This window comes from Leptosomus discolor, chromosome 1 (genome assembly GCF_034619465.1).
Source record: "Leptosomus discolor isolate bLepDis1 chromosome 1, bLepDis1.hap2, whole genome shotgun sequence".
Taxonomy (NCBI): domain Eukaryota; kingdom Metazoa; phylum Chordata; class Aves; order Leptosomiformes; family Leptosomidae; genus Leptosomus; species Leptosomus discolor.
In genome coordinates this window covers 150,169,930-150,195,292 of record NC_141391.1, presented here as the reverse complement: position 1 = coordinate 150,195,292, position 25,363 = coordinate 150,169,930, and the positions used below count along the sequence as shown (strand labels likewise).

At 44.6% G+C, this 25,363-nt stretch overlaps 1 protein-coding gene across 4 annotated transcripts in view; it reads left to right on the top strand.

Annotated features, from left to right (window-relative positions):
* The window catches only part of CACNA1C (calcium voltage-gated channel subunit alpha1 C), a 491,226-nt gene that overhangs the window by 447,934 nt on the left and 17,929 nt on the right, over positions 1-25,363 (top strand). For all 4 annotated transcript variants that reach the window (XM_086467242.1, XM_086467225.1, XM_086467239.1 and 1 more), the window contains 6 exons: positions 12,411-12,443; positions 15,408-15,536; positions 19,195-19,260; positions 22,468-22,559; positions 23,378-23,543; positions 24,429-24,556. In XM_086467242.1, coding sequence (XP_086323368.1) covers positions 12,411-12,443; positions 15,408-15,536; positions 19,195-19,260; positions 22,468-22,559; positions 23,378-23,543; positions 24,429-24,556 — 614 coding nt within the window. The remainder of the gene's footprint in view (positions 1-12,410; positions 12,444-15,407; positions 15,537-19,194; positions 19,261-22,467; positions 22,560-23,377; positions 23,544-24,428; positions 24,557-25,363) is intronic.

Sequence of the window (25,363 nt, the reverse complement as noted above, 5' to 3'; positions counted from 1 at the left end):
CCAGAGTTCATAATGTGATTTACCCGTTCAAAGAGGTGATTTTTGTAATTGCATAACGTTTTCTGTTAGGAAATCTATGTGAAATGTGGGCAAACAGGAAAAAAGTATGTATTTTTTGTAGAAAAGGGGATAGTAAATGCATTGTCTCCTTCCTCAGTTTACCTGAGTGTTTGAGCTGTTACTGATGACTAGCAATATTAGCACCATAAGAAGAAAGCATGTCGTTCCCACTTCGAAAGACTCTCCATATCACGCAGTTTTGAGGAAATACTCAATATCATGATTTCCACAAAACTACTCGTTGTACTTGACTTGCAACCTTATTTCAGGTGCATGGAGTAATCAGAATGTATTTTAATGCCGAATTTTAAGAGCCGCATAAAAATAAATTTGCCTTACTGGGTAAAGTTAATCACACACATACTAGTTAATTAAAATACGAAAACAGAAGATAAAGGACCCAGGAGAACAAATTCTTAAAGTGTTTAGAGTCTGAAAATGTTTAGAGCTGTCTTTAAAATTGTGGGGCACAGCATCTCACTGACTGCACTGAGGAGTGGATTGTGCTTTTAATTACTGCAGGCTATCACATACCCAAGAGCTTGGTGGGTTTTAAGGCTTTTAGAGAAGGAGTCCTGCTTTCTTATTTGATTGTATATTAGTGTTACAATAACAATAATAGTTAATAGCAGGAACACAAATAACCACAGGCCTTGTCCTGTGTTGGTTCAATGGTAAAATAAGTGAGGCATGCACATTTCAGTACAAAATGTTCCTTAAAAAGTCTATATCCAGTTTTTCTGGATTTTTTTTCTTGTCATTTTTTTATCACATCACTTTAAAAAAAAACACTGTAAGATTCCGGCATCACCATTTGTGATACAATACAGTTATATTTCATTTTCTTTTTAATTCAAATATGTTTTTCCACAAAGCTAGTTAAAATGCTCGAAAGAAAAATAACCAAAAAACCCCATTAGAACTACCCCAAGCTTGTTATATTTTCCATTGGCTTGCTAGCCAGGATAAATCATTCCTTTTGCCTAGCAAAAGTTTCTTTAACTTTCCCTGAACTCAAATCAAGATCGTATCTCTATATGAATTCATGGAAAAATCTCTGACTCTGATTCCTTAGATTGTCTCTGAATATATTGATGTTAATTAATGATATCTCCCTAAGCACCATAAGTTAGATGGTCAAAAAGGTGCTTGGGTGAGTTCAAACCCAGCTAGTTCTGTCATCTAAGGCAATTCTTTGAAGCAGTGAAACATGTTTTCTGGCATTTAATTCTCCTTTTTCTAAGACCTACTTTGCTGAGAATGCCTAAGGAATTTTCCAGCGTCGCTGTTCTCCACATGCAGATTGAAGTAATAAAGGGTGCACAATCCCCTGTATTTCCCTCATTCAGTTTTGCTGCACAAGCTTCTGTTCCTCATCCAAATTACAAGAGCTTTTAACATCGGTCCTCCAAGACCTCATTGTGTGCGCCATCTCATACTATTATGCAGATTTAGAGAATGATAACTGGTTCCAGATTGCACTGCCAGTTGCAATGAAAGCAATGAAGGTGATGGAAGAAGGGAAAACACACACAAGTATTTTACTTGTTTTCCTCGTTAACTTTCTCTTCTCCCCCATCTTCTTATCCCCAGTGACTTTCTCCAAATTTTGCTGAAATCTTGGGCAGCAGAGATCATGTTTCCCATTTCCAGGAGAACTAGGAGTAGTTGTCAGCAAGGCACTAATTAGTTCCACTCTACCTACTATATCAGTGATTTTTCCTGTCTGTCTTCAGCCGAGATACCATAAGTCCAGAGGAAAGGCTGTTCCCCTTTGCAAAGGTTTTTGTGCCAGGCTCTCAGCAGCAGTTCAGCATGGTGATGTGTACCATGTTGCAAACCCAAATGCACAGACTAACAGGAATTTTTGAGAGTCCCATTGAATAAAGACCCAATTGTGGGTTTTTTGCTGGTAGGCAAGAGAATGCAGCATCCCAGCCAGATTTGTAATCAAAAGTAAACACATATAAATTAATTTTACCCTTTCTAATATAGTCAATATAGCACCTTCCTGTCCTGCTGCCTCTACCCTCACATGTATCAGACAGGCAAACGTAAGTGTTTTTCTTATTTCTCACTAGACAACAGTTTTTAAAATGTCTGTGCTCTTACCTTCCCTCACTGGGCTGTTCTTTGTGGAGACTGTCTGGCACAACATGCCAACAAAATGACTTCTGCTTCATATAGCTTCCTAGACATCTGCTAAATGGGACCCATTCCCTGCTGCATCCAGATGACCTAGCTGTAGAGATGGGATTGCTGCTTATGGTCAGCTGATTGATGGCCAAAAATGTGGCTCTGGCTCTAATTGCTAGTAAAACTGTTGCAGACATCCCAGCTGGTCACATCCCAGTGGTTCTCTCAAAATCCGCTTTTGAACACAGAGATACCAGTCAGCAGTGCTGTCTGCTGAGCCTTGTCTGAGTGACTGGGAGAAAATCTGCTTCACCCAAAGCCAGATCAAGTCACATCTTTTCCTAAGCTGAACAGACATGAAGGCAAAGATGTCTCGGCAGTCAAGAAACACTTGTTAATAGAAAGGCACTAAAATAAATTTACATTTAGAGCTAGGGATTTTGAGGTTCAATTGTTTGCCCAGATTTGAACATAGTAAATCACACACAGTGAGTGCTACATATCATCCAAATTATCCCTACTATTTTTTTAACCAAAGAATTCATCAAATCAATAACCATTTATTCTTGGAATGAGGTGTAGAACAAAAAAATGTTGCTCAGTAGCTTTGTAACCGCTATCTGCAGTCTCCGTATGACCACCCCTACCGTGCTTTGATAATGCCTGTGATCGGCATTTCCAGACCCAGAATGGCTCACAGGCTTTATTGTATCTCATATTAACACACAGAAATGCAAAATGCAGTATGACTCTGTAGACCGTTCTCTTCTAGGGAACATTCTGCATCAACATTAAATAACTTTCTAATTTAAAAGGCAATGAAAAGACACAGTCTGGGAAAATTAAATACTAACTGCTACAAATCTCAGATGAAAATGGTCCACAACAAGCTCTCTCTTTGGGCTACTGGTACCTCTGGATATCCTCCCTTGAGCAGAGATTCATCACCCAAAAGTAACAGGGGCTGCTAGTTCACCTGTATCTACTGTCTCTTGCAATCCACAGTCCTGTTGCATTTGAACGAAGGCAGATTGGGTTTTCTCCTGTTTTCAATTGCATGTGCAGTTTCTTTCAGCACCTTCATCAAAGCATAAGATGGCTCATTCATCGTCACCCTGTCCCAGAGCCTTTGGGCTCAACAAAGGAAGGATCCTGGCAACACTGCGTGCAGAGTCTTTGAGCTGGTAGACTGCCTGCCTTCCTCCCTGGAAAAAAACTGCTCATGCTCTAGTCTCCATCTGGCTCCTTCAGAACCCAGAAGAGTTATCATGAGGAGTGGGTATTTTGCTACAGACCACAGGCCTGCTTCTGACCTTAACACCACCAGTGTAATTCCCCATCAGTTATACAGGAGTTGCAAAGATGCTACTGAAGCTTCTTTCTGGATTCACACATTCCTGCCAACCACATCACAGCAAACCCTTCATGCTGAGCTCGCAGCAAACCTCTTCACAGATGGAGCTCTACAAAATGAAAGGTCTCCAGCCTCCTTTCTGCCCTAGGCAGGTGAGGCTGCGCAGAGAAACCCCAGTAACACCAATATACAGAGGGCACCAAGTTTCAATCTGTTCTTCATTTTTCCTTCTTCCTTATCATTTTCCCACACCATGGAATCCTATCAGCTAACTAATAATTAAATAACAAGTATCTGTAGAGGTGCTCAGACACACGCATTGAAGACAAGCGCAGCCATGAGAGAAAGAGGACAAGTTTCTAGAAGTTCACTTAATTCCTTAAATCACCAGTCATCAGGGAAGATGAAGCCAGTAGATGTTACTCACTCGCTCAGTACTAAAGGAGTATTGCAAGGTGTTGGAGACAAGGAAAGCTCCTGCCTACCTACAGCTCAGGAAATTCATCTTAGAGAAGATCTCTGCTGCCATTAGCCTTTCCCTGACAGGCTGTGGGATGTTAGAAGAAATGGAAAAATCAGTACCTTCACATTCAATATCAATACCAGCACACAACACTATGTCTTTAAAGTAACCAAGACTGGTACGAATGCTTTGAACAGTCTCTTTCTTCTTTTTCATTTTAAGATCAGAATCAGTGACATCGTCCTAGTACACAAGAACCTCAGCAGGCCAAGCCGTGTCAGAGACTGTCTCTCTACTTGCAGCCTTCCAGAGCAGCTGCGCTTTCACAGCACTGCTACAGATAAGAAGTCAAAATGATGGATTTATTTGGGTGTTTGGGATGGGAGAACCTGGATATGAAAAGAACTGTCATTTGGAATGAGTCAGAACCAGATACAGGCTGTGCTCCTTTTGGAAAATCAGCCCCACAGATTTCCCTCCCTCTCTCCCTCCCAGACAATGAAGAAAAAAAAAAAAAAAAAAAGACAAGAAAAGAGAAAAATGATCAATGTAACAGAGAACATAAATCTTCCTAAAGAGGCTGAGGGAAAAAAGACTGCCCTTTCCAGCACAGTGGTAAATACACTGATGGATTTGGTGTTTAAAAGCCATATTAATTTTGCCATAGGAAAGGCAATGAGGCACATTGGACTACTTAGGAACAGCAATGAGGAAACCATTGGCATGGATGGTAATAGAGCTGGAGAAAGCTGGAGACCTAGGAACTCTAAATTTTCACACTCACGCTCTCTCTGCCATGCTCAATGTTCCCAGGGTCACGCCCCTCAGCCTGCTCTGGGCTGGGACAGCCTAATGACCTCCTTTGGGAGCCCTTGCCCTGTGGATAAAGAATTGGTCAAGTGAAAAGGCAAGCTGAATTTAAAAAGTCCACTTTGTCACACACAGCTTCTGGTAGAGGTGTTCAAATCAGCAAAATCTCTCGAGTATCTCGGCTGATACTCAAACCAGAAAATCCTAAAAGTCACCCTAGCTGTAAAACAAAAGTAAAAGGTCCTGCACACAAGTCGCCTTTCAACATTTATTGTCATGGCTCTGTTTATTTTCAGAGTCTTCCTAGGCAGATGTTCTAGGGCTTTTTTTGGCTAACTGTCCCACAAAACACAAATAATAAAACACAGGCAAGCTGCACCTGCATCTCTGAATCAGACCAGTACTTGTACATGAAGATGAGTGCTACATCTCTGATAGTGTTTAATATCTACTTGTTTCTCAGGAGCCCCCCCAGGCTTGATTACCATAAGACTTGAAGTCATCATTTACTCGGAGCTAATGAGAAGGATTATTAAAACATCCTGAAAATTAAGAATAATTTGCATAGATATACTTTACCAATTGTTCTGCTTTTCTGAAAGTCATGGAAAAAAGTAGAGCTTTGAGCTGTGTAAAAAGTGACTCTTTCATTAACTGTCCAATAATTGTCAATCTAGGGTAATCTGCATAACCAAATTAAAGCAATTGACTTTCCTTATATTTACCTTAAGCACTTGGAACCGTAAGATTAGTCTAACAATTTCATGGATATATATATGAAATTAATTAATAAGCTATTCAAATTGGTATGATTTGCATATTTGAAGCTAATTAGAAAAGCAAGCTCTAGAATTTCAAAATCTTAGAATACATAGGAAATGAAGGGGAAAAACTGATAGCTGCAGGACTCATTTGCTTTAAAAGTTACCTTGACCTTATTAACTGTAGTCAAAATAGGGTTTTTTTGCATGTGGATATGCTAATATTTCCTCTGAAATCATGTGGAATCTATGTGAAGTATAAATGCATATATATTGCATTTGTATGAGCTGGCACTTGATGTCTGTTGACCCACATGAGTTAGTGCAGGCAGAAATGTCATGGCAAACTTCATTGCAGCTGTCACATTCTTCCTAATTCCCCTTACTGCACCAAATAAAATTTTAATTCCCTAGTGCAAGAGATTTCAGTCTCTTCTGCAGAGCTGTCTGAGGATTAGCATGTTACATTACTGCAACTCAAGGCTGTTTCCAGGGAAAGCATCAAGGTGTTCACCATTTGCCCCAGTAAACACAGCATCATACACCTTGATTCCCTGTTTTCCTGTAAGATGGCGACCTTTTCTAATAGGCGTTAAAACCAAACCTCAATTTATGAAAATGATCACAAAAGCCTCTGGTGCTTCATCCAGATAAGAGCTATAGGAAGCCTTGATTTTTTGTTTCACGAAAGCCCCTTGTAACATTTTTTTCTGTTTCAAAATAGAATAAAAATTTTAAATTGTGAGATTTTCAGTAAAAGATCATTCCAACAAAAATAATTGAGGAAAATCAAAACATTTACTTACGTAAAGTAAAAACAGTTTAGTCTGGGATTGATTTTTTTCATAGTTATAAAACACTTCTAATGGAAATGAAAACTCAAATTGAAATGTGCGAGGACAAAATGTGAGAATTCAATCTTATATTTTTGAAATGCTTTTTTCAAAATTGACATGTTTCTACAGAACATTTACTTTCCGCACCAGCAGTCTTCTAACAGAAAATATTTTTATAGGAAAAAAAAAAGTAATTCTGGCTAGTCTTATTCAAAATATTCCCAGAAATTCTCAAAGAACTGCACACTTAATGGAAGAATGCAGAGTTTGAGTGGCTTGTCTAGCTTTTTTTTTTTTGTATCTTCTTTCCTGCTAATAATTTGGTTTCACTGTAACATTGTGGGAACTGAGAATTATGCCACCTGCAATCCAGTAGTATTCCCTGTCAGAGAAATAGCAGATACATTTCTGCCTGGTTTTATAATAACTTCACAGACTTTGGTGGCAGGTGGATTATCTCTAGAGTTCTTGTGATTAAAACCACACACAGCAGTGGCAGACAGATTACTTTGGAAGGGGTTGTGGTAACTCCCCAGTGTAATGGTAGGCTATCACCTGCCAGAGCCAGGTTGATTTGAAACCCTGACTTTTTCCAGCTCTCCACAAAGACTTGTGTTACTCAGCCAGCCTCCTGAGGTCACTTCAGACTTGACACCACAAACACAAAAGGAAGTCTAGTGTCTTCTCTTTTGTCATGTCTCTATAGCACTGATAAATTCTAAACCTCTTTTTCTCCTATACTCTGGTAAACTCTTTTTCTTCTTGAAGTTTATGTCCTTGCAGATCCCATCTCAGTGTGGCCCACATGCATGAAAGAAGACTCTCCAGAACAGTAGTGCTGTTGGCTTGCCATTGCCTTCTACATCCAGTCAAGGTGAAGTGGCAAAGCAGCTGAAACAGCCCTTCAGTTCTTTCTCATTCCCTGTAGCAACAAAATCAAATCACTGTTGCTTGTCAGGTATCCCTTAATGAAACTACTTTAATCCCCCTCAAAATCTTATCTAGGTTTGTACAATGAGTTCGTTTCCCAGAATGTCTCTTTCCACCCTTCGATTTGTGTCCAAGAAGGTCACAGATGCAGTATGGCTAAAGTAGGCAGGACTCTCGGAGGGCCTCTAGATACAAAGAACTTGAGCTAGAAAATACCAGTATCCTGGAACTGCAAAGGAGATACATAGCAAGAAGTGAACATGTATCACCCTCTTCCTCACAGGGGAAGGCTAACAGACCAATGGACAAGTTTCCAACAGATAAGGCATGTTCGTGGGTAACTTTTCATATTCCAAATGTCAACAGCAATCAAGGAAACAGCACCAACTACCAGCTACTCCTAAGAGCTTCATGCACAAGCGCTATTTTCCTCAGTGGAGAAATGCGATTATAGATTGTTTGTCACAAAAGGGAACATGAGCGTCTGACCATTTGTTTTCTTAAGAATGATGAAGATACTCTGTCATATTATGGCGCCAAAGTCTCAAACACAGATTTCCTCTCATCGCTTCAAACCTGGGGCTACCAGGCAGAATTGGCAGGCTGCCATTGCACCACTGCATTGACTGAGACAACTCTGCCTAACACAGCAACAATAGCACTGTGCCTTCAGCTGCTTAAATGTTCCCCAGATCAAACTAGACCAAAGTTCTCCACAACATAAAGGCTGGATTCTGTCTTGCAAAAATAGATTCTCCCCTATGAATGAAAGAAGTCTTGTTGGAAAGTAAAACACTATCCGCAAGGAAGTTTTACTCCTCAAATGTCAGGAAGAAGTCAGTTTGGACTTGCTAGCAAAGACTGGATCCTCTGAAGGAGCTGAACTCATCATCTTCGGTGTGTCCTGTGGTGTAAAAAAATTATTACCATCAACAGTGCTGGTAAGGGGAATGCCACCTGCCTGTACTGTCATCTCAGTGGCAGTTAGGCTTCTACAACTACTGAAATATACTTATCCAGCAGTCAAGGAACATCCTTGGACATACTGATTAAATAGATGCTGTACAAACCTGACGGAGCTCCTCTTCAGGCATTTCTAGGTACTGCTTCTCTGGATAGCTATTATAGCTGTTGGCAAACCATCCAAAAACCCCAGGGAAAAACCCCAGGGAACTCAAACCTCTCAACATGGTTCTCCATCCCCAGTGTTCCACAGAGGTGAGGTGGGATTGATATCTCTTCTCAGGATTTTTCTACTGAAAGTTTTTTTTTGAATCTATTTATTAACACACCTTACTGTTTTCCTCCAAATCTTTATCTCTCCAGAAGATATTTTTAGCCATCACTATTTCAGGGGGCTTTGATACTACCATGATGGTACAAAGTCTTTAGTCTTTTTGCTCATATTTTTGCTTCTGTCTTTACAGTTCTGAAGACGTAAGTCATCCCTTCTCAAAATTTCAGAATGGATTATACTACATCAAAAGCATTGTATGATATTGACTGTTACGTATTGCCCTTGAAACACTGAAACTGATTCTCCTAGAGTGCAAATTTTATTCTCTCCTGGCTTCTAAAGCATTAATGCTATAATCAGGATTTGGAAACCCATAAACATAACCTGTTAAAAGCTATTTCCTTGACTTGATGGCAAGATCAGACACTTCAAATTTTATATGTGAGTCACTACGGAGGTTCAGGAGACTCTGATTCTCCCTGTACCCATCTGCATGTTGTACGCTTTTTGCAAATGGCTGCCAGTAAGCCTTACTCCCACCTACCCAGATGGAGCTCGATTAGCAGGAAGACAGTACTATCAGTGACCTTATACAGTGCTGTGGTCTCTGAGATTGTAAGTATCTCTCCATTGAATAAACCCATCTACTTTCCCAGCGACTTTCTTACCTGGTATCCTGAATTCACGATAGGCATAAGCTGTGCCTTTCGCTTTTGTGCCTCTAGGGGCTTTAGGGATGTACACGGGTTAGCAGCGGCTCGAGCAACATGTCTCTTAAAAATGTTGGTGCTCTAGTACACATTGGACATAGTTAAAACGAGATATATGCAGGCAACAATATTCTGAGGAGCTTTCAGACATGCTTCAGGGATCCCTCAGTCTTTATCCTACTGAATCTTTGCTTTGAAAAGCAGAATCTGCTTTTCTGTTTCTTGACCTCATCTGCTCCTTAGCATTCTATTGCCCCAAGTGGCACTCATCCCCATTGAGGGTCTTTACACAGATGCATCCTGCCTTAGATATTTCTCTTCCCACTCTTAGCCTGTGGATTCCCTTCTACCTCACTCTTAGTATGTCCCTGGACTTGTTTGTGATTTATACTTCAGGTCCCTTTTCTCCATGATGGAAATTACGCACAGCACCATCTCTTGAGTGATACCGCTGTTGTTGTTGTTGTTGCCCTTTCTCATGCGGTTATGTGCATGCTACTTGTGCCCCAAATGACAAGAGCAGGGTAGAATACTCAAAGTTCCACATGCAGGAAAAGAGAGGGCTGCAAGTAAAGCAGTACAGCCAAAGCCACCCTCTGTTAAGTGGTGTAGCTTCTCCAAAGCTCTTTCAAAGTCATTAAACAGATGAGGATTTGCTTTTGTACATTGTTTTGAGATTTGTACAAATTAAATCCTGTCCACTTCAGATGGGCATTAGACACTGGCTTTAATTCCAAGTACCTATCACCATGCCTCCATCCCTGTGAACTGATGTGACTACTATGCTCTCAGGTGCCAGGTGCCTGTCCTTGTCCTAAAATCAGTGTACCCACATCACCTGCAAGGTTGCAGATTCTCAGAAAATCCAGCAATAGCTCTCTCGGCTTTATAGTTAGGAATGGCCACACTTGAAAGTCCCAGTAACAGGTTCTCAGAGATCTGTGCTCAGGTCCATACGGTGACTTTTTGGCACAGGTGGAAAATGGTAGTACTTGGCTCCTCTCTGAAACCTTTGTGGATATCAGAAAATTTATTTAGCAACCCACAGCTGGGGGTTGATTTCCCCCTCACGTATTCACGCACAAAATACTGTATGCACAAGCATATCGCGAACCTCAGCCCACAATGCCACAGTTTGTACAAGTACCCCCTGCCAACATTAACAGAAAATTTCCCATGCTGCTTTTGAGCCTTTACTATAGGTAGTGATATAATTTGATATATATTTGATCTCATCTTAAAACACAGGCCAGCTAGCTCAGGGAATGAGAGCGCAGAACATCAACCTCCACTTCACTTTCTTAGCTGTGCCAAAGATACTCAGAACTTTTGGTTTCTTGGTTTCCAATGTGATGCCAACTCCTCCAAGTTGAGTATCCCATATCAACAGTGCCTTATATAGTCATATCCTTTTGCACAGATTTTTTTACTCTGCTACATTACTATTATCTGTACTTTCTGATGAAATATTAACACTATCAAAATTATGATTGAGGTGTAATATTCCACAGTAACTTGCAAGGCTTCTTCAGCCAGTTGAACCAACACTGTCAGCCAGGAAGGATGGAGAATCCTTTATGGTGCTGAAAATTTTTGGGCTTCCATCAGTTAATTTGAAGGGGCTTTGTAACTTCTACCAGGAATGCAGAAACTAGCAAAATAACGGTCCTTCTATTGTTTGAAAAGATGATTTGCAAAACTGTGAAGAGGAAGGGGGATGAGATGGAGAAATTCTTTTCTGGAAAGATGTTTGCCCAGCAACACAAAATCAAAATCTGCCTGATCTGTAAGAAATGTCTCTATGGGCACCACTCCTTTATTTAGTATTCAAGCCAGGTTTTGCCTGTATGTGATCTGAAAAGAAAACACAAAAGCAAACATGAAAGAGGAGGATAAAAGCAATGAGAGCTGACACTATCAAACCAATGAATTAACCCAAAAGACTGTTATGTGATCAGGTGTACCTGGTGTTTTTAATTATTCTCATTTGCCTATATCACCTAACAGGCAAAAACTATAGTTTTTATTTAGGTGATACAATGCCAGTTTGGTTTCTGCAGTGTCTTTGGAGAGCAGGAGCACACTGCAGAAGTCCTCCATGGCACTAGAGGTGAATTCTGCCATTGGCACAAGAACACATCAGTTTCAGCTTCACTAATGTAGTTGCAGGAAGTAATGACAGACAGGTTTGGCATATGGTAGCGGTTAGGCCTGAAGGATTATGCTACTATTGAACTGAAGGACTCCCGATAAAGGTGATTTTATTTAATTTTCAATACTGCTTCTTACACCTAAGGGTATTCGCAGCCTTGTGTGGTTTTTAGAATTGCTCTCAGTATTGGAAACGGCCCCAGATGTTAATCAAGGAATGTGAGGCAGAGTGTTTGCAGCAACTAGATCCTTCTGGTCATGACCAGGGCTCAGCTCAGCCTGGCTTCCAAGGACACATCCATTCCGTGCCTGGAGCTTTGCTGTGACGTGGGTGAAGGTACAGCAAGCTAACCAGCTTTACCAACCCACATTCCACAGCTGGCGGTGGGTATTGTAGGGTTGTCAAGAGCTGATTAGACAGTCCCAACCCATTGTCTTAGTACCAACAATGTTATCACCCAGAACTACGTGTAATTGAATGGGGATATATAAACAGAAAGTGTTTCTTTGCCACTGGGATATTACGGGTTTACAAATCGGACTGATGCACTAGAAGCTGGCTGGTCCCTGTGCAGACATGGCCTGGATCTGAATTGGGGAGCTAAATCAGCCCCTGTATTGAACTTGATAGAAGTGATACCAGAAACATTCTAACAACATCAGCACCTCCTCTGCCTGGATGCCAGGATATCTAGCACTCAGGAGATACTTGGTGCAAATCACAGGTGGTGGTAGTGGGTACAGCTTACATCAAATTCAGTGAGAGTTGTACCTACTTCTGCCATGGCCAGCTTTGATCCTGGGCATCCTAGGGAATAAGCCCAGCCTCTTGTGCATTTATTTCAAACTCCCTTTTGCCCTCTTCTGCCATTTTGTTGCTCCTGTGTTAGCCGAGACCTAGTTTACCAGGGCTCTTGATTGAAGACTTATTACAGCTTATTTCTGTCTGCCTTTCTTTAAAGCCAGCTGAACATACCCAATGCTCTTCCTCTATGGTAAGACCGAAAATACAGACCACCCTCCCAGCTTCTGTGACACTCTTTCTAACACACTCCTTTATTCTCTTCTCCGTGATCACAAGTTCTCTCTCCAAGCCCAGCCTAGTTATTTGTGCATGAAGCTGCCATGTCGTGTATTGGTGTGAGTCTGGTGTTCACATGAGCTGTGAATATGCTGCACATGTGTATTTCTTGTGCATCCTGAGCTTTCCTTTGGTCAAGTTAACTGTCGTTCTGCCTTCTAATGAATCGCCAAGAGAGAACTAGACCTGGTAAGGTTTCTTGTTAGCAACTATGTCACTATCAATGTGACGCTGAGTAAGTTTACAGTGTGACTTCATGTCCAACACTCCAGACTAGAAAGGACTGTGACTGAAGTTCCTCTTCAATGAGGTGATTCACTGTAATTGCACAAAAAAGAGTAAGTCGTGCAATGGTGCACTCAAACTCTGCTGCCTCAATGTACAAGGCAGTTCCCACACCACCCCAACAGAGCTGCAGTAATTTCGGTCTCTTGATTGCCACTTTGCAGAACCTCCCTCCTCTGGCAAGGATATGCCTTCAAAAAGCTGGATGAAAGCCAGGAGAAAGCAAGCAAGGCTACTCAAGCACTTAGCCACCTAGTCTTACAATGACCAAAATCTCCCAAGGCATCACTGAGTGTTTTTGGCCAAGTAGTTTGATGACAGTAAATTGCAGATTTGTGTCAGGGAGGAATTTGTTCTATTTTATCCACTGCTTAGACTTTGCCTACTCCAGGACCCTTGGAGGACAGGGGTAATTTTCTACCTGCAGCAGCTGACTCCTCTCAGAAAGGAAAGACGAAGGAATGCTAAAACCTCTGTCCAGAACCCTGTCCCAACTTGCTGCCATCCAAAGGGCCAAGCTGACAAGAGCAGCAGCAGATAGAATAAGAAAAGTCACATTTTAAGTCACAACCACAGCAATACTGCTGTCCACACAACTTTTAAATTTGGACCTCAACCATCTTTTAGGTGGTATTGGAGTTTAGCTTCTTAAAGGAAGTGGAAGGGAGGCCATAGGGCTTCTTCAGGATTGGGAGAGGTGTGTGACCTTATAGTTAGCCCTCCAGGACTGTAGTGCTGAGAGTATTAAACGCCATGATTTTTGATTTGTTGGAGGCCACATTCCCTCATTCACCTCAGAGCAATGCCCTAAAGCCCCCAGCCTGGTGTCCAAGTCAGAAAATGAGAATGACGTGAGATGTAGGGAGCACTCAGGCTTTTCCTTGACACAGCCTGTTCCCCTCATCTTTTTTACCTGGTTACTGCATGGGCAGCAAGCGGTCAGCCTTTGCTGCAGACTGGAGGAAGCCATCCAAAATATCCACAGGTGATTCGCCACAGACAGACAGACAAACTGCAGCTGGGGTGCAATCCTGAACAATTGCACAAAGCGCTGTGATTTCTGTGCAAGCAGGGTTCACACACACCAGCAAGCACCTATAGCCCCTGTGTGCCCCCACAGCTGCACAGCAGCCCACAGCGCTGGGCACCAGTCCGCTCATCCTGGGTTGGAAACAGGAGTACACGCAGTGCACAGGTACATATCCTCATCTGGACGTTTAATCCCAGAAACCTATGTCCGGGCGGTTCCCGTGCCTTGGGTTTTATCAGGAGCAGACAGGCAAGCAGCTGCTGTTTTCGCTGCCCGGTGACAGGAAATCTAAAGGGTCTGTTCTCTCTTGGTTTACACAGTGGTGAGTAGTTAACAGCGGGGGTGATCTGCACTGTTTCTTCCTCCTAAATGATACTCTTCTGTTGGTGTTTAGACTCAAACTGCAGTCTTTGCAGCCTGGGTGGGGACAGAGAGGGGGTTTCTGTGCACTTCTTTGCTCCATGGCAGGTCAAGTGGCAGGGTGACAGTGTTATCTCCCCCTGTGACAGGAGGTCACATTCCCACAGTGCTGCTAGTGGTAACCACCAGCTCCACAGGCTTCACGTGGTATTTTAGGGGGTTAACAAACTGGGAAACATGGCTTTTTCTGTGCCTCGCCTCCCCTCGAGCTAGGCAGCGGGTCCTCCGCCGGGGCCCAGGTGAGCCTGCCTCCGCAGCAGCACTCAGACAGACGTTGCCTTCACACGTGTGAAGGCTGAGGAACGTCAGGGCTGGTTATAGGCCCAGGGGAAAATGCTCAGGGACAAAGCAGATGCTGTGAGAAAAAAAAACAGGCCAGAAGAAAGACTATTTTAAAATACTGCACGCTTGAACAGTAGCAGTGAAGCCAAAATAAAATGTTTTTAAAAAACCACAAGTCAGTGTGCAGACTGTGGGAAACACAAAAGGGTCATGAGAAATGCGAAAGGCCCGAACACAGAGCAGCAGGAGCAAGCGACCACGGCCCAGCCCCCAGAAGCATGGCCACAGCAGCACAGGGACAGCGAGGCTGCCAGTGGTGCCAGTGACGCCAGCAGCTGGGCAGGGTGCACGACATGCCCCCACAGGGTTTCACACCCTCGAGCAGCCCTGGGACCTGCTACTGTTTCCCAGCAGAGCAAGCGGCACATGGCTGATGCCCAGCACCAGATTCAGCAGAACTGCTGGCTGAGGCGTTTGCTGGGGTAAAACACCCAAGACAGGTCAAAAGAGAAAGTATCTTTCTCTCCTAGTACAATGTCAAAGGAGAATTGCATCTTTCCAGTGTGAGGAGAGGACGTGATGGAGAGGTTTATAGCATGATATATCGCTAATCCCCAAAAGTCCAGGCAACCTGAAGGGAGAGGCTGACGGCCCCTGTAGAATAGCCTCACCACCATGGGAGAGATGGTAGGCTTGACCGGCCTTGGCCCGTCCCTGGGGTGCCGGGGCAGTGCAAGCTGAGGGAGCGGTACCAGGACAAGGAACAGTGCAGTGAGCTCTTGGCGTAGCGTCCTCTGTGGCCCAGGGCCCCTGTTCCTCCCGTGCTGTTGTAACTCCTGCCTCTGTGCCAATGGCTTCCAGAACGCAGAGGAAAACTCTCGCATCTCAATCACCTTCTTCCGACTCTTCCGCGTGATGCGTCTCGTGAAGCTCCTGAGCCGAGGGGAGGGCATCCGGACGCTGCTTTGGACCTTCATCAAGTCCTTCCAGGTACTCCTTCACTTATCTCTAAGTAAGATCTAACTCCCTTTTATTTCCCTTTGGTGGCCACTCAGGGAAGGGTTTCACCCAAGTGCCTGAGCTCAAAAGCTGCTGGTCAGAGCTGTGTGTGCCAGTGAAACACGGCACAAATAAGAGTCAAGTAAACAAGGCTCACGGGGGATGACTGCTTGGGTATGAGTTTCATCTTTAAAGCATGAGTAATTACTTGAGACCTTCCTGGACAGCCTTGATAGTTCAGTTCAACTTAATTACTGCCTGTCTGTAACCCTTCAAGCTCCTCTCTCTTTTTTTATTTCTATTTTAGCTGTATTCTGTATCTGTTGCTTTAAGGGAAAGACACGGCTATGGGGAAGGCCTGGGTCTCAATTAAGTTTTCCTTAAGCCTTGTTTTGAGGATTACCAGTGAGTATTAGAGGTGTGTGGCCCCCATGCTTTCATCCAGGAAGAATTTCACCTTTTTGGCTCCACATCTTTGTCCCTGGTAACAATGCTAAGTTATTAAACTGCTGCCGCTTTTGCCCTGAAGGCAGGCTGCATTTCAGTGGTAGGTAAAGTACCAGAGTAGACAGGGGAAGGGGAAGGAGACCAGGCTGGATAAGAATCATCAACTCTGGTGGAAAACAAATGCCAAGAGATAGGTATTTGCTAGAAAAACTACTTCCAAACCAGCCCCTGACCTAGCTACCTATATAAAAATGGTAGGTAGAGATTAAGCATAGCATGTTCCCACAGTTTACAAGTACTTGACCAGGATTTACTGGGCCAGCACAACCTGGCTGGGGCAGGTCAGGAGGAAGCATCAGGGCAAGACAGCAGAGGAATACAAATGGTGGTCTGAACATGAGAAAAGATGCAGGACACACCACTGGGCAAAAGCATGAAACAGTAACTTGTGAGACACACAAGTCTCAAAACAGCAACCGTATATCCCTTAGATTGAGACTTTAAATGGTCGATAGCATTTGTATTGACTCAAATGGGAAAGGAGCTGAGCCACACTTTAAAACTTAAACCTCACCAGCTACAACACAAGCTGGGACCAAAGCCTGCAGTGCTGTGGATCACCACGGCTTCTGTCTCTGCCAGCAGAAGTAGCACATGTGTCCACCAGGGATCAATCTGGATCTTTTCCAGTGCAGCTCTCACGTGGTCTTGCTAGCCAGACCACCAGGCTCATGCAAGGGACTCTCATTTTGCACACTCCTTGACTGCCAGAGGATCTAATATTGCACAGCAGTTTTCTGACATATCTGTACCACAAGCCACTTTTTCCATTGCTTACATGGTTGCTAACTTCCAGGTTGTTATTTGAGCGGCTCCAGTGGGAACCATTTTGTCTGCATGCATAGGAATGAGGTTCCCTTGGCACAGCTCAGCCATCACTGATGCAGGGAACAGAGTCACACTTTCCAGTTCCTGCTTCTCCTCCCCTTGCCCTTGTGCCCCTCCAGCCTCTTTAGCAATAGCGTGCTCTTATCCTGAGCTCAGACTGCCACAGTTCTTGGCTGGAGAGAATGAGATGGATGGGAAAGGGAGTGCCTGGTACTTCCCTCCAGTGACCTTCAGACCTCTTTGACTGGAGAGTCACTTTTAGGCAGGGTTGTAGTGTGATGGGAGAAAGTATCAAGGGAGGTATCTTCCACAGCAGGGGAAAAAAAAAAAAAAGGCAAGTGCTTTTTCCCTTGAAAGCCTTTAGTCATTTATAACATGGTGTTCTCTGCTCGGAGCTCCTCCTCTTGCAGCTACTGGGAGGCTCCTTTGGTAGCTAAGAATAGCCATTGTGCAGAGCTCTTGACTCAGCCACTCCCACTGTCAAAATCTGGGATCCCTGCAGACTTTGTCTGGCATCAGCTCTTCTCTGTGTCCCCACATGCTTCCAGGAAGTGTCTCTGCTCACACAGGGCAGCCTAATAAGCAACGAACTTGCGCTGGAGTTCAGATCCCATCATAGCAAGCATGGCGCACAGTGCTTACATACAAGTTGGGGCGCTGGTCAGAGGAGTGTGCGGTGGGAAAATGCTCAACCGGGTTTCCGCCTGCACAGATAGCAACAGAGCCCAGGCTGGCGACTGGGAGGAGTAGGAAGTGAGAGGGGTGCTGAGGGCAAGGCAAGGCCGTGGGAATCACAAGGACAAAGTGACAAAGCCAGCGATGGAGATGGAGGAGGACACAGGCAGGAGAGTAGAATTCAGGAGGTGGGGAGCTGAAGGAGCTGTGGGGAGCAAGGGGCAGAGACGAGTAGGAAAAGGAGAGGAGCTTCCTCAGTGGAGAGGAGCAGGCTGAGCAGAAGGACATGGAAAGAAAGCGGAGGGCCAGATGGTCAGGAGAGAAGACCCTTTTTCCATCCTTATTTGAAAGACAGAAGAACTGGTAAGGTTATGCACCTCAGGTCCTGTCTGAACACTATCCCAGGATCTCTTCTTAGGTCTTGTGTGTATCAAGTCCCAACTAGATCATCACAAAATGGTTGGAGCCAAATTTTGACCTGGTGTGTCTCCACTGACATTGTGGGGTAACCACACAGATTTGTCTGACCCCATAAAACACAGAGCAATCTGCCCCTGAGCCTCAAGATGATGATTACAGATATTGTTTAAAAGTTTGAATTTTTGCCATTTTAATATTCACATCTCTTTGAGATGATTTCTGCAGATCTTAGTCATATCTCCATAGTGGTCAGCGAAAATTTTTCCTCAATTCTTCCTATAGGATTTAGCCTTGTTGAATTTAGGCATAAACTTAAAATGTAAATAATTTTGTATTTAAAAAAAAAAAAAATGTTGTAGGCTTTTTGTACTCTGTGAAATGGGGTCTTCAAAGTCCAGATCAGGGACTGTACTCACATTTTCAGGATGAATGTGTCCACCCATTGCTTCTGAAGTAAGGTCTGGAAATCTCTGGTCTGAGCACTATGTATTTCAAAAGCAACAGAGTAGAAAATTCCTCTTCAAAAGCCTGAGCCTGTGACATCCCGAGCTGTGCCCTTGATTCCTGCTAGTGGCAGAGGAAACCGATAGCACTCATCACTTTACTGATTGCACTGGCCTCCTCCTTACCAGGCAGCTCTGCATATCAGGGCTCTGCATTTCCTCTTCAGCAGCTGATCACAGGCACTTAGTGCATTGCAGACACCATCCGAGACACCTAACACTGAACAGGGAACAAAGCTGATGCTGCTTTAGCCATTGTAGCAGAAGCCTTGAATTTGGATCTCGACAGCTGTTGTGGGGTTTTTTATTTTGCCAGACTGGATCCAGAAAAAATCATGTTGCCGTTAGTGCCAGAATAACACTGGTTATGAGAGTTTTCACCTCTTGGTAAGCAGCTGTAGACACTGTTTGTGCCCTCGCTTTCCTCACTCCGTCAAAGGCAGGACTGGAAGGCAGCAGAGCTACACCATCACGAGTGGGAGCAGAGTCACAGCCTGGCCGAGCTGGGTGGCAGCAGCGTGGTGGTGGGGAGGGCAAGCAAACGTGGGCCTGTAGAGGCATCTAGTGGCCACGTGGCCAAATTACAGACTCCACATTTGGGGCCAGCCTCTGCCCAGCTTCCCAAAGCCAGGAGCATGAACCAGGCTCCACGGTGCCGGACTCGGTGTAGACACAGTGCTCTCTTTTTTTTTTTTTTTTTTTTTTTTCATTTCTAGGCGCTCCCCTACGTGGCTCTTTTAATAGTGATGTTGTTCTTCATCTACGCTGTGATCGGGATGCAGGTAAGTGATGCTAAAGAGCTCAACTGTGTCTACCTTCTGCTGTTAGAGTTTTGGGAACTGACTTATAAAGTAACTAGATCAACGTGTGGTTGCAGGGGCTTACAAGAGGGTTTTTTTCCCCAATAAGGTAAGACAGCAGCTAACCTTGACTGGAAAACGTTGTCTGCCCATGCACTTCCAACAGGAGCATAACACACTCCAGGAAAAAAAAAAAAAAATAAACAACAACAACAAAAAACCCACAAGCCATTTAATGGCAAAATGCAATAGGCAAACAGTAAAAGGACTGTGCCTGCCCTCCACACTCTCAAAGGAATGCCCAGCAGCAGTGGCAGAGGAGATTTACTGCCTCACTCATTGGTTCAAAACAGTTGCTTCAGTGGGCTTACGGCCATGCTGCACTGAACAAATCCAATTTTTCTCTCACATCATTCTCACACTGGCCTAACTTCCACTGAGTTGTAAAAAGCAACATTTGATTTACACCTGTGAAGGTAAATATGGGATCAGATCCACAGTATAACTGTCTGGTTTTGTGCCAGTTCTTCAGGAAGCTGCATCAATACAATATCCTATTCAGTTTGCAAAATTAACTTGGAACTGGCCTGAGTATTCATCTGTGCAAGGAACTGATGTTGCATACAGACCACTGAAGAAAGCATGTGATACAGGCACAGGCTGTGACAGTCCCAGCCTCATTTGATGTGCTGCTTCACTTTCCACTTCAGTGTTAATCAAAGATCTCTGACAAGTCAGCCATCTGCGACCATTGACCAAAGTATAGAAAGACATGGCATAATTGCTTCCAGAGGTCTTCAAACATGACAGGCTTCTTGGTTTCACAATGCCCACAGAATTTGTAACAAAATTCATCTGGCCTCTGTGACCTCATTTTAATTTGTTTCCTGTTATTATAATCACATCTTTTCACAGACTCCATCTACCCTGCCCCAGTTTGAAAACTAAAACTAGTCTTTTCTTAAATTATCACAGGTTATTTCAATTGCCCTCAGTGATTACAGCTGTCATTTAATCTACTAGGCTCACATTGTAAACTTGACAGTTTTGCCTTTAATACCTAACTAGCTCAAATGGCCAAGATCTTACCTGTGCTATACAGAAAATCACTTGAGAGTATTACACTAGTGTTATGTAGCTACACAAAGCATTAAAAATGGCTTCCAAGCACCCACACAGATGGGGTCTACAATGATCTGGGCACTCCCAGGGCTAGATATTTTATTCTGTAATTCTATTCCCTTTTCTGTCAGCTAGTTCTAAGTTGGCTATTCAAGCCTTGGCTTACATTCAAGCCTCTGTTTAAATCATCTCAGCAGCCTTAAGATCATACATCTGTCTTTCACATTGATCTAGATTACTTGATCGCTTCCTGCCCTCCTGTCTTCCAATGAGCAAACCAACTTTTCTCATCTGCCCTCTTTGCTTAGAGCCCACAGGCCTGTTATCATCACTTTTTGTCCAAATGGCTTCTCGGGCATTTTGTGTGCTGCTCTCTTGAACCTGCTGACACATAGAGTTCCCTCACACATAGGGACACGTAGGAAGGAAAATCCTTCCTCACTCCATTAAGCAGCTACCTTGAAAAAGTAGATGTACCAGATCTGATAAAAACATAAGAGTTTCTGACATAAAGGAGACCTACCACTTTATCTCAGCTACTGCCCTGACTTGGAGCGTAACAACATTCAAGCCTCACTACCTGATGTTCTCAAGTGGAAAAATCCAAATTGATGCTGATGGATGAAGCCACTCATATCACGGCCCAGGAGGCACTGACTGGAGAGGGCATGAGAGAGGAACCTCTACCTGCAGCTCCTTGTAGGTGCCTAATGCAAACCACCCGTAGCAGCTGCCACCAGTGCTTCGTGTGTGAGGAAAGCTGCAGGGTCAAAAAGAAAATCAGACTTCCAGTATGGGAAGTTCCCTTGCCTACGTTTGCCTGAAATGAAAAATATGGGCTGCCTCGGCTCTGACTGCCTCTGAGCATTTAAATCGTCTTCCTGCTCCTCCTCAGTGCAGCTGGGGCTGTCACTGCTACCCACAGCGTGGCGGCAGTCGGGGCTGGGGAAGGCCCCCGCATCCATGAGGAACCCCTGCAGAAAGCCTGCCATGTACAGACCCTCCCTGCCGTCTGGCATGGCCTCCCCACCATTGTCCCTGAGTTTCTCTCCACATTGTTGTTTCTCTTGGGCTGTTAATTATCAATGACATTTGCTTGAAAAGAAGCTCCGTGTTCTTTCAGAGCTGCTCCATTCCTGCTGCTCATTTTGGCTACGAGATTACAGCTCTCAGTCCTTGAGATCTCTGTCACGTTGCTATCGATGGGGAATAAATAGCCCTGACTGACTATGCTGTGCAGAGACCTATCTGCCAGGCAAGGTTTGTTAAGGTCCCAGTCCCAGTGCCCGAAAGTACCAAAGCTATATAAGACCTTTTCAAAGAAGCCTGAAACTCTGCTGCGCTGGGGACTTCACGTCCAGGGGCAGGCCCCTAAAAAGTTTTGCTGATGGTTACAGGCTTCATGCTGTGGCTGGATGAACCAGTTGGTGCAGTGACAGTTGGTTGGGCATGGAAGAAAGCTGTAAGCCATCCTTGTCTGGGCAGATCTAGTCATCTTCTTCACTCTGCTGCATTCGGGGCGGGGGGAGGCCTGAAACACCTGCTGGTGACAAGTGTGGCTACTAGAAGGGCAGACGTTTGGACAATCGCCAGATCCAAGGCAACGTACTTTACATTGTTTTGGGAAGATCCAAGGCACCCCACAGAGCTGGAAGCTCAAGGCATTGCAGCTGCTCGTCTTTTGCTATCATTTCCTCCTGGTGAAGACAGATAAGCAATGAAGGAAGGAGACTTTTCTTCTGTGTTACTGATTTCTTTCAGCTGGACCCCCTCCCCATATGACTGCCTGTTAAAATAAGGCCCCGTATCATGTTTCCACAGTGTACGAAATAAGGCAGGATGTCTTGTTTTAACAAAAGATGCCTCTTGTTACAAAATGAGTGGTTTTCTGGTGATAAGCACAAGCAAGGGAAGCAACAGCAAATAAGAAGGACCTATGGAAACAATTTTTTTAAGAGGAGAGCAGATTGCATTAAATATCAGAGCCAGGGTGAGGCCAAGAGCTACAGGTGACGAGGTTTGGGGATTTTGCAGGGCTAACCTGAAAAGACCTCTGCTTTCTGCCAGGTGTTTGGTAAAATTGCGCTGAACGATACCACAGAAATCAACCGCAACAACAACTTCCAGACCTTCCCCCAGGCAGTGCTGCTGCTTTTCAGGTGGGTGTCTGACAGCTCTGGATTGTGTCAGTCTGGGAGCATGATTCCTCTGCTCTTGGGCACAGCTTATCTCCTTCTACCGTGTCATGCTCATGAGGTGAGTAGAAATACATTGTCCTTTAGCGGGGGAGCCTAGGAGATATGTCAGTTGAAACGACCAGTCTGTTAAGCCTTGTACCCTGCCAGCTGACACTGGCCAACACTCGTGCTGGGGAAGGAGGCAAGTCCTCCTACTCAGAAGGAAGACAGACAGTTTTCAGTGCTTTCAAATGTTGACATGCATCAAAAACTCCTCCTTTAGTTCAACTCTAGCCAGTACGATTTACAGATTATTTTAGCAGGGGAAAGGGACATGAACTCCCACTCATGCTTTGGCATGGCCATACCCAGCTCAGCTTAGCACATCATCCTGCTCCAGCTGTGGCCAGGTGTGTCAGGGCTAGGGAGGGGTGCTGAAGGGATGGGGAGTTGGCATGAATTCAACACTCTCTCCTCATTTTCAAGGAGTTTTTTCATGCAATCCATAGCCATATCACACACATCTTGACGACTCTGGCTGGTTGATGCATGACAGCCCCGTACCCAGACTAGCCAAAGCCAGTCAGGAACAACACACTGATGATGGCAACAAAGGCAAAAAAAAAGGAGCAGGTCATCCAGTGCATGTCAAAGCCCGGCCATCAGCCTAACTTGCTCTCATTTGACCTCAGTGACAAAATTCCCTTAATGTTCATGGGAGCAGGAATAAGTTGCTAATGTGCCGGTCCCTCTCACATCGAAGGTCACTGCTGTCTTCCCTTGCCCTTTGCCATGCCCAGGTGTGCCACCGGTGAGGCCTGGCAGGAAATCATGCTGGCATGTCTCCCAGACAAGAAGTGCGACCCAGAGTCGGAGCCGGCCAACTCCACCGAAGCCGATCACTCCTGTGGCAGCAGCTTTGCCGTCTTCTATTTTATCAGCTTCTACATGCTCTGTGCCTTCCTGGTGAGTCTGCCCCAGCAACCAAAACCTGTCCTCTGTCAGACCAAGCCCCCGCCTCCCCAGACATCGGCACTGCACAGCAGAAGAATGATCTCAAAGAGGGGAAATCTCCCCATGGGGTCTTTCCCAGCAGCACCCCTTCAGTGACAACAACTCCTTGGTCACTGACATTCCTGCCACCCTCCAGCTACGCAGGATGCTCTGCTTCCAATCCCAAGCCTTTGTGCACAGCAAAGGAGTGCTCTTCCCCCCTCCCCCTCAATGAGAAAACCAAATTAGCGTGTTGTGGGCTGTGCTGAGGCTAGCAACGCCTCAGCCACACTTCCCACCTTCCCTCCTACCTTCCTTCTGGCTGCTGAGCAGGTTTTTCCTCCCCTGCCAGCAGCAATGACTGTGAGAATACACATATCCCACTTGCATCTGCTCCATGTTGGCAATGCGGCATTGCTCAGAGCGACAGCACATGCTCTGCAGCTGGCATCAGTGCGCAAAACTCTCCCAGTGAACAGCAGCAACATATTAAAAGCTTTGGTCTTGGGCCAAAAGAAAGGACTTTTATCTCAGCCCCACTACCTATAGAGGATAAATCTCAGGTTCTCCCACCACTACCCCGTTCTGCCAGGCAAAGACACAAGCAAATAAAAAGCCATCACAGCATGGCTAAGCATTCAGCAAACTTGGGCCTCACCCATTTAGCAGTGAAGAGAAAAATGTGACCAGCTGAGAATATCCTGCCCCTGGGATCTTCCCATTTAATCTGAGGGGCTGGCCTGGGGCAACAGAGAAGCCACCCCCAATGGCTTCCTAGTCCAGACCTTAAATGGAGGACTCAGTAAAGTCTGCTGCTACTTGCCTCATCCATCAAGTCATCTCTGTCCTTGTTTGCAGATCATCAATCTTTTTGTAGCTGTTATAATGGATAACTTTGATTACCTGACACGGGACTGGTCCATTTTAGGACCGCACCACCTGGATGAGTTTAAAAGGATCTGGGCAGAGTATGACCCTGAAGCCAAGTAAGTAACCCAGCCTCCATATCAGAGCTGCTCGGAGAACAGGACCACTATTTTCTGTTCTCTAGACCCAGTGCAGTAAGTGCCATGTTCCTCCTGCAGGAGCACTTCTTTTTTTCTGCAAAAATCCTAAAATAGATACCTCCACAAAGTATTGCTGGTGAATCCATAAGCCAGCAGTGCAAGGAGACACATAAAAACCTCAGCATTAGGCTGCACTGTTACCTGGCAGGACATTGCTTCGCTTTCAGTCAGGGGAGATATAGACTGTTTAGGGAGGGGCAGCAGGAGACTGAGCAAAGAAGGTCTAGAGGGTCGGTTTATTGTTGCGTGTGTTTGGGATATTGAGCTGTGACTCTACTATTTGACTTTCTACTCACAGTAGAGCTGCTGTGCTCAAATCTCCGTTTTGTCTTATGTCATACAGGCCCATCGCAACCTGTACCTTCACGTGGCTGCGTTACGTTGTCTGCAGGGCTGCTCACATCAGCAGACCCGCAGAGATTTAGAGTTACACAGAACAACTCACGCAAGGGCTTAACTGACGTTCAGTATTACATGCTCTGTTTGACACATGCTTAGGCTTAAAGTGCGTTTAGATCCCTGTGGCATTTACAGTGCAGTTGACAACTGTAATTGCAAAGTCCCCTTCATAATGCAAAAACTGTGGAAAGAGATCTTGGTGTAAACTAAAAGCAGATAGATCTCTTTAGGAGACATAGTGTCAAGATTAATTTGGGCTCAGGTTCTGCAATATGTGAGGCCGTGTCTCATTATCAGTCACACGTAAATTGAAACCCTTCTTCCCAG